Source organism: Amia ocellicauda, chromosome 23, assembly GCF_036373705.1.
Source record: "Amia ocellicauda isolate fAmiCal2 chromosome 23, fAmiCal2.hap1, whole genome shotgun sequence".
Lineage (NCBI taxonomy): Eukaryota > Metazoa > Chordata > Actinopteri > Amiiformes > Amiidae > Amia > Amia ocellicauda.
The window spans coordinates 3805365-3817482 of NC_089872.1; the positions used below are offsets into that span (position 1 = coordinate 3805365).

The following is a 12118-nucleotide window of genomic DNA, read 5'->3' on the forward strand; positions in this document are numbered from 1 at the left end:
ATTATTAAATTAAAAAATCAGACTTGTCAAGTTTACTGATCTGGAAAAGCATGCTATCTCACACTTTCACGTATCTGTAAGCATAACTCATGCATTTTGAATAAATATGTAAAGATGTACAATACAGTAGACTGCAGACTTGTATAACTTGACCCAAAAATACAGTGAAATTCCTCAAACCCCATATCACCCCTCTTGTTATCAAGTACTTCGATACTTCTATCTTTACTTCATAATATTCTTAACATAACATTTATTTAACAAAGTGTAAGATATACAAGTTGCTCACCAGCAATCACTTTTCGAAGTTTGAGGTCATAAAACGATCTTTTGATTCCAAGTCCCTTCCAATTGAATTTGGTTGCTAATTCATTACCAATTAAGGCAGCCATAATTCTGCGGACGGCTGTAGGAACATCCACCCCACCAATTAATCCAAGGAAGGCAGTCTGACAAAATCAAAAAGAAGAATAGTTGGGGTTAAGTTAAGAGCTAGAATGACCTGTTGCTATAAGCATTCTTGCAAGACTGCAAGTGCTGTGATGTGTTAGTCCTTATATAGTTTTTTTAATTATTATTATTTTGGACCCAATTTGGAAAACCTGGTCTCCTTGCCCCCAGCCCAAGTCTGCAAGCGTCTAGTCAGCCACAATTGAACCCGAGTTGCAGAGCAAACCGTATAGTCCTGATATACCCCCCAAAAATATCCACTGTTTGCACTAAAGCAGAAATTAAGTATGGCTTTAAACTTAAGACAGCAATGCTACTTACATGTGCTCCCATAAAGAACATGTTTTTTGGTAAGTGTAGATTTATCCCTAACAGTGATAGGTATAGTATAGTTAACATTTTGCAATGCTAAGTGTGAATGCATTTACATTTAACTGTTAAAGGTTATGTTTTTGTTAGCCATATATAATTTGTTTATTAAAGTTATTGCTCTTTTTATTATTTGTAGGATTTTTCTACTGGTATATCAAATAACTTTTATCTGCTATCACACTGTTTATAATGAATATTATCATTTGATCCTTGTAGCTCATTTCTTCTAAAAGTTGTTCAAGGCTGTCCACATGTTCAAACGTCTTCAGTGGCAAGGAGACATCATCTGGAAGTGCCACCTCAGAACCACTGTTGAACTGCTTTGCTATATTTGCCACCATCCTCTTCAAAATAGCCAGCTCACATTTGATCTCTTCTATGGAGGTCACAAGGTGACGGTCCCTTGCTGCAAAATTCAAAAGGTATTAGCTATCTAATAGTTTTCACTTATGATTGAGTATTGCTCCTAACAAAATCTAAAATCTAAAACATTGTTTAGTACATTGACCCCAAAGTGCAAAACACAACTGCAAGTTGGAAAACCCAATAACATTAACTCAAAAGGGTACAAACATAAGAAAGCATATCTGATTATAGGAAAAAAAAACTTTTAATCACTGCTGCAATCAACTTTAGAGTTCTAATTTCTAATTTGTAATTATGCTTTTGAATTTGTTGTGGTGTTTTCAAATGTGCAGTTCTGTATTGCACTTCAGGGTCATCGTAAATAAGGTTAACATCTTGTTACATTTTACTTTGCTAAAGAAAAACTTGAACATCAAATAAATTAGTAAACTTAAAAAACTTCCAGTTTTTGATTTTGTTCACTTCACATTCTGTTTAAATATGTTGATATGTCCTCAGCCTCATTATTTATTTATTATAATAGTGAACACAGGAGTAATTCTGGACCTGTTCAAGCTGTTTCTGCTACATCATAGTCCATTCTGAAAACTATTGTAAAGAAATATAAATGTTGAAACCTAACTGTTATGGTTGAAAAACTGATTTTATATAACGAGAAGTCAAAGAGCTACATAAAACATACCAGTCACTTGCTCAAGTGATGTTCTTCTGGGTGACCTTGGAATCAATGGTGGTGGTGGCTGAATAAGTGGTGGTGATCCACGTGACCATGTCCGAGTTGGTGGTGGTGTTGGTGGACATGGTGTCAGTGTTGGTTGTGGTGGTGGACAGGAACTGAGTTATTTTTTCTTCCTACCGGTGCACCTTCCTCACTGTCTGAGGATTCGCAATCGTATCTTTTATTACGTCTATAAAAAAATTAAAAAATAATAATTATACAACTGTTACTTTCATTGTATTACAAGTTCCTATTATGTAAAAAAAAGAAAAAAGAAAAAGAAAAAAATTGTCAACCAGACTTATAAGTTGTAAAAATGGTAAATGGGTAATTTCTAAAGCACTATGACAAGCGTTATTAATGGTTTAATCTACGTTTAGCGTTGACAAAAAATAATACACCATTCTCTTTAGCAACTGTAAAGTACGCTGCAATAAATGCAATAAATTGCACAACTATATTACTTTCTAGATCGTTTATTCCTCTGCAGATCATCAGTGTCACTCTGCAGATCTGACTCCTCCTCTGCTTTGGCTGCTTTTCTTCTGGCCTTCTCATAGTCTGCTGTAAGACAAATAATAAGGCATTACTGGATGTAGACATCTAAGTGTGTTTCCTAAGGAACTCTATGAAAGTGTCTTTACGCAGACCTATGATTTTAAAACGAGCAGTCCTATATTTGTATGGAAGGATTAGGGGTTTTAAAACGGTTATCTGTTTTGCTGTGGGGAACTAAAAGTTGAACTTTTTTGCCTCACAGACACTCTCGTTCATATGAATCTCTTTGTCCTGTACAAAGTAATACAGTTGCTGCTATACAAATCAACAAAACTAAACAGATAATTTGTGTCAGCTGTGTGAAAAACCTACATAATTAAAGAAGCCTTCTATCCATTTGGAGAGGGCAGCACTGTGATAAACTGTTAGTCAAGCAAGATATTTTGCAACTCCTTGTGAATAATATGAACTTAACAAATTAACAACAACAAAACCAACAAAAAAATTGGAAATGTTCAATAGTTTAACACATTTGTAAGATACGGAAATAATTTATCAATGTAAGTTTACCTGTTTCAGCCATACAGTGCACAGAATACATGCTCCATGTGTTTTCATCAGGCTCTTGGTGAGTAAGGAGGGCCTTACGTAGGCGATTTGTGGACATGTATGGAGGCCAGAAGCATTTTCTTTCCCCTCTCATCCATTTGCTGCTTATGACAGCCACCTAATTTCTTCCAATGAATTCGGCTATTTTGTACATGTCCATGTTTACACAAATTGTCCTTAATATAAAAAAAATAAAACCAATGTGGTCTTGTGTTCCCTTCAATATGTGTGTATCAGTGGAGTGGCAGCCCATACATTACCACAAGGTATTAAAATATATTTCTTTCTATATTCTATATATTTCTATTGGGTGTCTGTATAGGGATTCCAAATGTTTAAATTGTTTGAAAACAATGTACGAATCTTTCCCATCAGATAATATATTTTCAACAAGACCTAATGCTCCTCTTATCATTACATCTCCCATTGAAATCTTAACACAAAAGTCAGGTAAAAATAGTTCTTTGTACTGTGCCATCATATGAATATTTGGACCCCTAGAGTGTTCACGTCTCAATCCCTGATGACTTCTTTTAATTCCTTTCCGACCAATAAAGTACCTTTCTTCAGAAAGACGCTGAATGAGTTGCTGTAGAATAAATTGTGGTTTTCGCTCAAATTTTTAAAGCTGTTTCATGTAGTTTTCAAAAGGGAAAACAGAAACCGAATCCAAAGCACCACATTTTCTGACATCATCTGCTAGGTGTGTTAAAGAGTGAACATTGTACACAAGTTGGTCTGCTCCATACTGTCACGGTCTCCCCTGCTCCTACCTTAGTTCACCACCAGAGGTCTCCCTCTCCCGAATACTAATCTAGTGCTTCTCCTTTCCTCTATCCAGCACAACCAGTTTCTCCACATTCTTTCCTTCCAGGTGCACCTGTTCTGTCTTCCTCTTTTACCATTGGCTAATCACTCCTTCACCTAGTTCAAACCCTCTCCCCTACATAGTATTTAAACCCCTCTGTTTCCCAGCATAATCGTGAAGTCTTGCATTCTCTCCTGGATCAATTCTGAGCATTGTTTCTTGATTGCCTTACTGTGTATATTGACCTCTTGCTTCCCTCTCTCGTTTACCACTTTTTGGATCTCCCCACTAGCCTGCTCGCTTGATCGATTGACCTGGACTGTCCCTGTTTACTCTCTATCGTTTGCCCTTATCGGATTATCTGCTTCAACTCTAAGCCTGCACTTGGATCCTTTCCTTTGGTCCTTGAGGACGTTACAGAAGACTTCACCATTAACATGGATCCAGCGGCTTTACCTGATGTTGCTGCAGCTTTGATGGCTCAGGGGGCATTGTTGGGAGAACACGACGAAATGCTACGTCAGATCAACTCCACACTGGAACAGCTAATGAGGAAATTACCTGCTTTATCTCTCGAGTCCACAAGACAGACAACGCCAGAAGCAACCCCAGGCTCGTCAGCTTCTCCAGCTCCAGACAGACCTGTACATTTGGCCAACCCAGACAAATATGACGGCTCACCAGACCGCTACAGGGTTTTATATTACAGTGCTCCCTTTATTTCGCCCATTTACCAACTTCCTTCCCTTCTGATGACGCTAAGATCGTCTTTATTATTACATTACTTACCGGAAAGGCACTTCGGTGGGCATCAGCTGTATGGGCTCGTAAGGGCGAAGTAACACGATCTCTCCCAGCTTTTCTTGAACATTTCAAGCAGGTGTTCCATCATCCGACAGCCGGGAAGGACGCTGGTGAACAACTGTTCTCTCTCCGTCAGGGTAACTCTTCTGCCGCTGAATATGCTTTGGAGTTCCGGACCTTGACTGAGATCAGTGGATGGGGTGAGCCTTCATTAATTACTCTTTATTGTAGTGGCTTACGTGATGATTTACAAGCAGAATTAGCTTGCAAAAGAGACACACTCGATCTGGAACAGTTAATACAACTTGCCATCAGACTCGACAACCTTATAAGATCCCGAGGCAAACGGTCTTTGTCTGCTACATCCCGGTTATCCACCAGATCTTCTTTCAAGCCTAGCCCTGTTACAGAACCAGAAGCCATGCAGATAGGAAGGACTCGACTACCTGCCAAGGAAAGACAGAGGAGGATACAACAGCGCCTCTGCCTTAATTGTGGTCAATCTGATCATTTCCGAGACGCCTGTCCTAATCTTCCTGGATCTTCTTCGGCCACTCCACAGAAATCAGTGAGTACTTGTCCCCTGATAACACCTGCTCAGTGTATGCTTTCAGTATGCATCCAGCTCCACACTCAACACGTCTTTTTATCTGCTTTAATAGATTCGGGGTCCGCAGGAAACTTCATAGACAGAAGAACTGCGGAGCGTTTGAACCTTCCTCTCTCACCGTTCTTGCCACCACTTAATGTCAGAGCAATCAACAACCAACCCATTGGTTCCGATCCAGTTTCACAGAAAACCAAGCCAATCACCATGTCCATCGGAAACCTACATTATGAAAAACTGCCTTTCTTAGTGATTGATTCTCCTGGAGCTGACATAATACTTGGCCATCCCTGTTCATCGTTCATCATAATCCTGTCATTTCTTGGATCAAGGGGACTATTATTTCTTGGGGAGAACATTGCCTTTCTAATTGTTTTTCTTCACCTTGCAGAGCCACCCACATCGAGAGTCTGTTTCTATCAACCCCGCCCGAGTTTCCATCAGAATACAAGAATCTGGCTGCCGTGTTTAGCAAATCTCGAGCCTCCTCTCTGCCTCCACATCGTCCTTGGGATTGCGCTATTGATCTTCTCCCTGGCTCTACTCCACCTCGGGGCAGAATCTTTCCTCTCTCTCTTCCAGAGTCGCAGGCCATGGAGGAGTACATCAAGGAGGCTTTAGCACAAGGCATAATCCGGCCATCCACTTCACCTGCTGCGGCAAGCTTCTTCTTTGTGGCAAAGAAGGACGGTGGTTTAAGACCTTGTATTGATTATAGGGGACTTAACGCAATTACAGTCAAGTATAGATATCCTTTACCTTTAGTTCCTGCTGCCTTGGAACAGGTAAGAGGAGCTCGATACTTCACTAAACTTGATCTGCGTAGTGCTTACAATCTAATGCGAATACGAAAAGGTGATGAGTGGAAGACAGCATTAATTACTAACACTGGACACTATGAATATTTAGTCATGCCCTTTGGTCTGGTCAACGCACCTTCAGTCTTTCAAGCTTTCGTGAATGAGGTGTTACATCCTTATTTTCATCGCTTTGTGATTGCCTACATTGATGACATTCTGGTTTACTCCTCTACTCTGAACATATCTCCCAGGTTTGACAGATGCTGCAATGTCTGTTGCAAAATGGACTCTATATCAAAGCACAGAAATGTGAATTTCATCGACAGCGAGTGGCCTTTTTGGGATACATCATCGATACCAGTGGAGTTCACATGGATCCTGAGAAAGTGAGAGCAGTAACTGAGTGGCCTCAGCCTCAAACAATTAAAAAGTTGCAACGTTTCTTGGGTTTTGCTAACTTTTATCGTCGCTTCATCCGAAACTTCAGTTCAGTCGCATCTCCTTTAACTTCTTTATTAAAGGGCTCTGCTCGTCGTTTATTATGGACGGATTCTGCTGAAGTCGCCTTTAAGAAACTCAAGTCCCTGTTTACCACTGCTCCAGTCCTCAAGCACCCAGACCCTAATCTCCCTTTCATGGTAGAAGTAGATGCTTCTGAAAACGGCGTCGGGGCAGTGCTCTCTCAAAGACAAAATGAACCAACCAAAGCTCCATCCCTGTGCGTTCTTCTCAAGGAAATTATCACCTGCGGAGAGGAATTATGACATCGGTAACAGGGAACTCTTGGCAGTAAAGTTGGCCTTTTGAGGAGTGGAGGCATTGGCTGGAAGGATCCAAACATCCATTTCTGGTACTCACGGATCATAGAAATTTGGAATACATTCGAGCAGCAAAACGTCTCAACCCCTGTCAAGCGTGCTGGGCATAATTTTTTACCCGTTTTCAATTCACCATGACTTATCGCCCAGGATCTAAAAACACCAAGGCGGACGCTCTATCTCGTCACTTTGACTCAGTTCATGAACCCCTATCTGAAGATCCAATTCTACCCTCAACTTGTATTGTCGCCCCAATCAAATGGAATTTCTTGGATGAACTTCAAAGGGAACTTTCCTCTAATCCTGCCCCTTCTACATGTCCTTCCAATAAGATCTATGTACCTACATCCAAACGTTCTACTCTTCTGCAATGGATACATTCTAATCCCGCTTCTGGACATCCAGGAATCCATCGCACTATTGCCCTGATTAAAGATACTACCCAGTTTGTTAATGCATGCTCCATCTGTGCCCAGTCTAAATCTTCACGACATCCCCTCTCTGGTCTCCTGGAGCCTCTTCCAATTCCACAACGTCCCTGGTCTCATATTTCTATTGATTTTGTTACTGATCTTCCCAGCTCTCAGGGTTATACTACCATTTTTGTAGCAATAGATCATTTTTCTAAATCATGTCGGCTTATACCTTTATAGAAGCTTCCCACCGCGCTTGAAACTGCAGAACTTCTTTTCCATTACGTGTTCCGCATTTATGGGATTCCTGAAGACATTGTTTCTGACCGAGGCCCTCAATTCACCTCCCACGTCTGGTCTGCTTTCTTCAAGGCTCTGAATATTAAGGTCAGTCTCACCTCCGGTTACCATCCACAATCTAATGGTCAAACAGAACGTCTTAATCAAGAGGTTATACGTTTACTTCATTCATACTGTACCACCTCCCAAGATGATTGGAGTCGTTTTTTGCCATGGGCTGAGTACGCCCAGAATTCCCTGACCAGTTCTTCCACAGGCCTCACCCCCTTTCAGTGTGTCTTAGGATACCAACTGCCTCTGTTTCCTTGGAATGAGGAGTCTACCGACATCCCAGCAGTCGATGATTGGTTCCGTCGCAGTGCAGATGTATGGAATGCTACACACGTCCGTCTCCAAAGAGCTATCCGCCGTCAAAAGACCTCGGCAGATCGACATCGACAACCCGCCACGCAATACCACCCAGGACAGTTGGTTTGGCTATCTACTAAAGATATTAAACTTAAACTCCCATCCAAGAAATTGAGCTCTCGCTTTATCGGTCCCTTTCCTGTTCTCCGCCAAATCAATCCAGTTACCTATCGTCTCCAGTTACCTTCTCACTACAAGATAGCTCCATCATTTCATGTTTCTTTGTTAAAACCTGTACGCCCCGATCCCTCCTCTCCTTCTGATTCTCCTCAGGATTCTTCTTCTTCTTCTTCTCCTTCTTCTTCTTCTCCTCCACCTCCTCCTCCCCTGGATCTAGACGACAGCATATGCTGTCAGAACCCTGTTACGGTCTCATCGCCACAGAGGATGCCTGCAGTACTTGGTCGACTGGGAGGGGTATGGTCCAGAGGAACGTTCTTGGGTTCTAGCCTCGGATATCCTGGATCCGTCTCTCATTGCGGACTTTCATAGGGCTCATCCTACTGCTCCTGCTCCTCAGCCTCGTGGCCGTCCTCGCCGCCATTCTCACTACTCTGGTCCAGCCGAGGCCGATTCTGGGGAGGGGGGTAGTGTCACGGTCTCCCCTGTTCCTACCTTAGTTCACCACCAGAGGTCTCCCTCTCCCGTATCTAGTGCTTCTCCTTTCCTCTATCCAGCACAACCAGTTTCTCCACATTCTTTCCTTCCAGGTGCACCTGTTCTGTCTTCCTTTTTTACCATTGGCTAATCACTCCTTCACCTAGTTCAAACCCTCTCCCCTACATAGTATTTAAACCCCTCTGTTTCCCAGCATAATCGCGGAGTCTTGCATTCTCTCCTGGATCAATTCTGAGCATTGTTTCTTGATTGCCTTACCGTGTATATTGACCTCTTGCTTCCCTCTCTCGTTTACCACTTTTTGGATCTCCCCACTAGCCTGTTCGCTTGATCGATTGACCTGGACTGTCCCGATACTCTCTATCGTTTGCCCTTATCGGATTATCTGCTTCAACTCTAAGCCTGCACTTGGATCCTTTCCTTTGGTCCTTGAGGACGGTTACACATACACTGTCATGAACTGATTAACAAAAAAAATGTATAAGACTGTCTGCATAATCACAATAATAAGCGCAGATTTCCAGGCAAAGCATTAAATAAATGGCTACTGACAAGCAAAGAAAGTTTTCATAATAAGGGGAAGCAAGATGATATTTTAATGCAACTGGTCCTGTATATAACAAAAACTGTCTAAACTTGGTAGTTTTCCAACTATCAACTTCTGACAGACCTCTTGGCTTCCTTCCAAATTCCACAGGTATATATTGCCTATAGCTTGTTAAGCATTGGGAAATGGCTGTAACTGAATGTGAACCTAACCGACATAAGAGAGGACCTTAAAACCATAGCATCAGCAGACGCCTTGTTACCCCTAGACAAACCAGATGCATGTAATCCAAAACAAACTGGGTTACTAAACCCATGTTTAAACCATTTAATGGAGAGCGACCATGGTGATGTTCTTCATTACACATTTCATCAAAGTGTTTGTGTGGTTGGGCATTTAACTCAGGAAAGGTCATGCCTCGATTGACATATGTACCTTCCTGCATGCATCGGTCACATCCATAGTAGCCTGAATGGCCCTTGGTTCTCTTTAAGAAGGAGAGAGAAACAAGTACATAAGGAAACTTAACATTGATCCGACATCATGTTTATTTTATTATTTATTGTTTTAATCATTCAATCAAGGCAAAGGGTACACATCTACTTTAACTAAGTTATGAAGTTTATAAGAATTAAAACATGTATAACCAACATTACTGCTTTAACTTAATTATTATTCATTGTTGATAAAATGACATTTCTCTAATCGCCGCACAGAAATGAATATTACAGTTCACAGTATAGCATAAACATAAAATCTATGGAGACTTACTTCAATCGATCTTCGACATGAACGACCCAAGCAACAAGTGACAAGTTAGCAGAGTGATCAGACAGCTAAAGCAAGAGACAGTTATGCGCGAAGAGCTCGCGAGTGAGGGGCAAACGTGTCTCGTGAGTGTTTCGAGAGCATTGGTGCGCTCGTGCTCGTTCTGAGAAACTGTCATTTTATTTTATTCATTCATAGCGCATACCAAGAATTCAGTCAAACAAGTCTTTTAACATGGCAGTATTTAAGTATGTACACTGGCCACTCAAACTATTTAACACAAACTCAATATGACAGTGTTTCTAAGTGTAATGCCTTAATCGCACACGATTTATTTGAAGGATGCCGTGTATGTTTAAGTCATTGTTCATTGATCTGTGTGTGTGTGTGTGTGTGTGTAGACTATAACTTACATTATGGAAAAACCTATGAAAATACTATTGTGTCAAAACACTGACACTGGCACAGTACATGTCTCATGTTCACCCTTTCAGCTCTACAGCAAAGACCAAGTGATTCTGCACAGATCAGTATATAATATGTCACCATAAGTTACGATTTCACCGAGAGAGAAGAGGACGAAGTTATGCCCCCCGTGTTGCATCGGTAACATGATATAAACAGGAAGTCATGCACTCGTTGTGATCGCAGTTGGAAATTACTTCAATTTGAAAGCAATAACCCACCACTACAGATTCAGCAACGTCATATCTGTTGTACCACTGTTCATGTTCATGTATTTACTTTAATACCTTGCATTACAGTGTGTTGAGACAATTTTTTACTTTCACTTCCGGTTTATCCCTCGCTTTCCTTCACAGTCTGAAACAACCCTCACTACAAACACATCTCAGTTTACACTACTTGTATTTGTATGCAGAAGTGTTTCTGTGTTTAAAACAATAGTTTCCACTGTAATACTGTTGCAAGTGAATGATAGTGTTTTGTTGTTACGATGTACATGCCCAAGATGGCGGCTTCGTAATTTTTTCTCTGTCCTGTTTGTGGTATATGCTGCTACCAGTGGTGACAGTGTGTCATTGCAGGCTTAAAATTGAGTCAAAATCTTTTGTTCATTACTGCCATGTTTTTTCATGTAGGAACTTTTCTTTAAGAACATGTATAGAACACAGTCCAAAGATACTGTATACCAAAGCACACATCAGCCAGTTTAAGGGTTTATGAGAAATCGAAGTGTTTTCAGCATAATCCAAGATGGTTGCCATACCGTGTGACTTATACATTTTTTGAAATAGCCAAATCAAGTATTGACATAAGCGCAGTATGTAGTATAAGTCTCATATCTGAACTATTTACTGTTCCTGAGAAAACGATGTTTGAAAACTGACATTTTTTTGTTTGGACTACAATCAAGATGGCTGCCAAACCGTGTTACATGATGCCTCCATTTTATGGTCCAGTGACCATGCCATAGACTCCTACATCCATGCCAAGTTTGGTGACTTTTTAGACATCGGTTCAAAAGTTATAGGCATTTGAACATATTCTGGTGGAAGAGAAGAAAAAATAAGTAAAATAATAATAATAATGACCAGTGACCACCACATTGCTTATGGGATCAATCCTGTCAAGTAACAATCAGTCCAATACATTCTAACATGGTTCCATCCTGCACCATATGCATTTATTTGCAACTTGACAATCTCTGAAATTTGATTGGCTCATGGTGGCCATCTCGTTTTCTCAATCAACTTGCCTTGAACAAATCTGATAGAGGAGCTAGCCAAGGTCACGTGTAGAAAATTTCGTATCAATCGGACCAACCGTTTCAGAGAAGATCTTTGAAGATTCTTGGCCAATCCAATATGGCTTCCAAACCATGTGACTTATCGACTTGTCTTGAACAAATCTGAATATAAGCCATAACATAACTTCACACACCAAGTTTCACATCTGTCCCGTCTGCGGTTTCGGAGAAGAAGACATATGGCCTCCATATTGCACATGGCATAGCACTACATAGCCATCTATCGCTGTATGAAGTTTCGTGAGTTTTCGTCCTTCGGTTTGGTTTTTATAGGCTTTTGAAAAAAATGGCGGAAAAATAATCAAAATAACTCGAAGTTCCATGCAACTTTTAAGGCTTCCATGTTGTATCAGTATGTCAATCCACTGTAGTATAGATTTGCGGTTTTCATTTTTTTCATTTGAAGTATGTAATCTAAGTCAGTGGACTTTAATTTCAATTTCCTC

General features: G+C 40.7%; 1 protein-coding gene across 2 annotated transcripts in view; it reads right to left on the reverse strand.

Moving 5' to 3' along the window:
* Positions 1–12118, reverse strand: part of nphp1 (nephronophthisis 1) — a 119404-nt gene that overhangs the window by 872 nt on the left and 106414 nt on the right. Inside the window, exons 18-20 of one of the 2 annotated variants that reach the window (XR_010805359.1) lie at positions 2371–2470; positions 1871–2096; positions 290–1228 (exon numbers count right to left, since the gene is read on the reverse strand). Coding sequence is in view for 1 of the 2 variants with exons in the window: in XM_066696961.1 (XP_066553058.1) it covers positions 9589–9623 (35 nt within the window). In the remaining variant the exon portion in view is untranslated. Of the gene's footprint in view, positions 1–289; positions 1229–1870; positions 2097–2370; positions 2471–9571; positions 9624–12118 lie in introns of those variants that run through there. The other variant, XM_066696961.1, reaches the window with a different exon arrangement.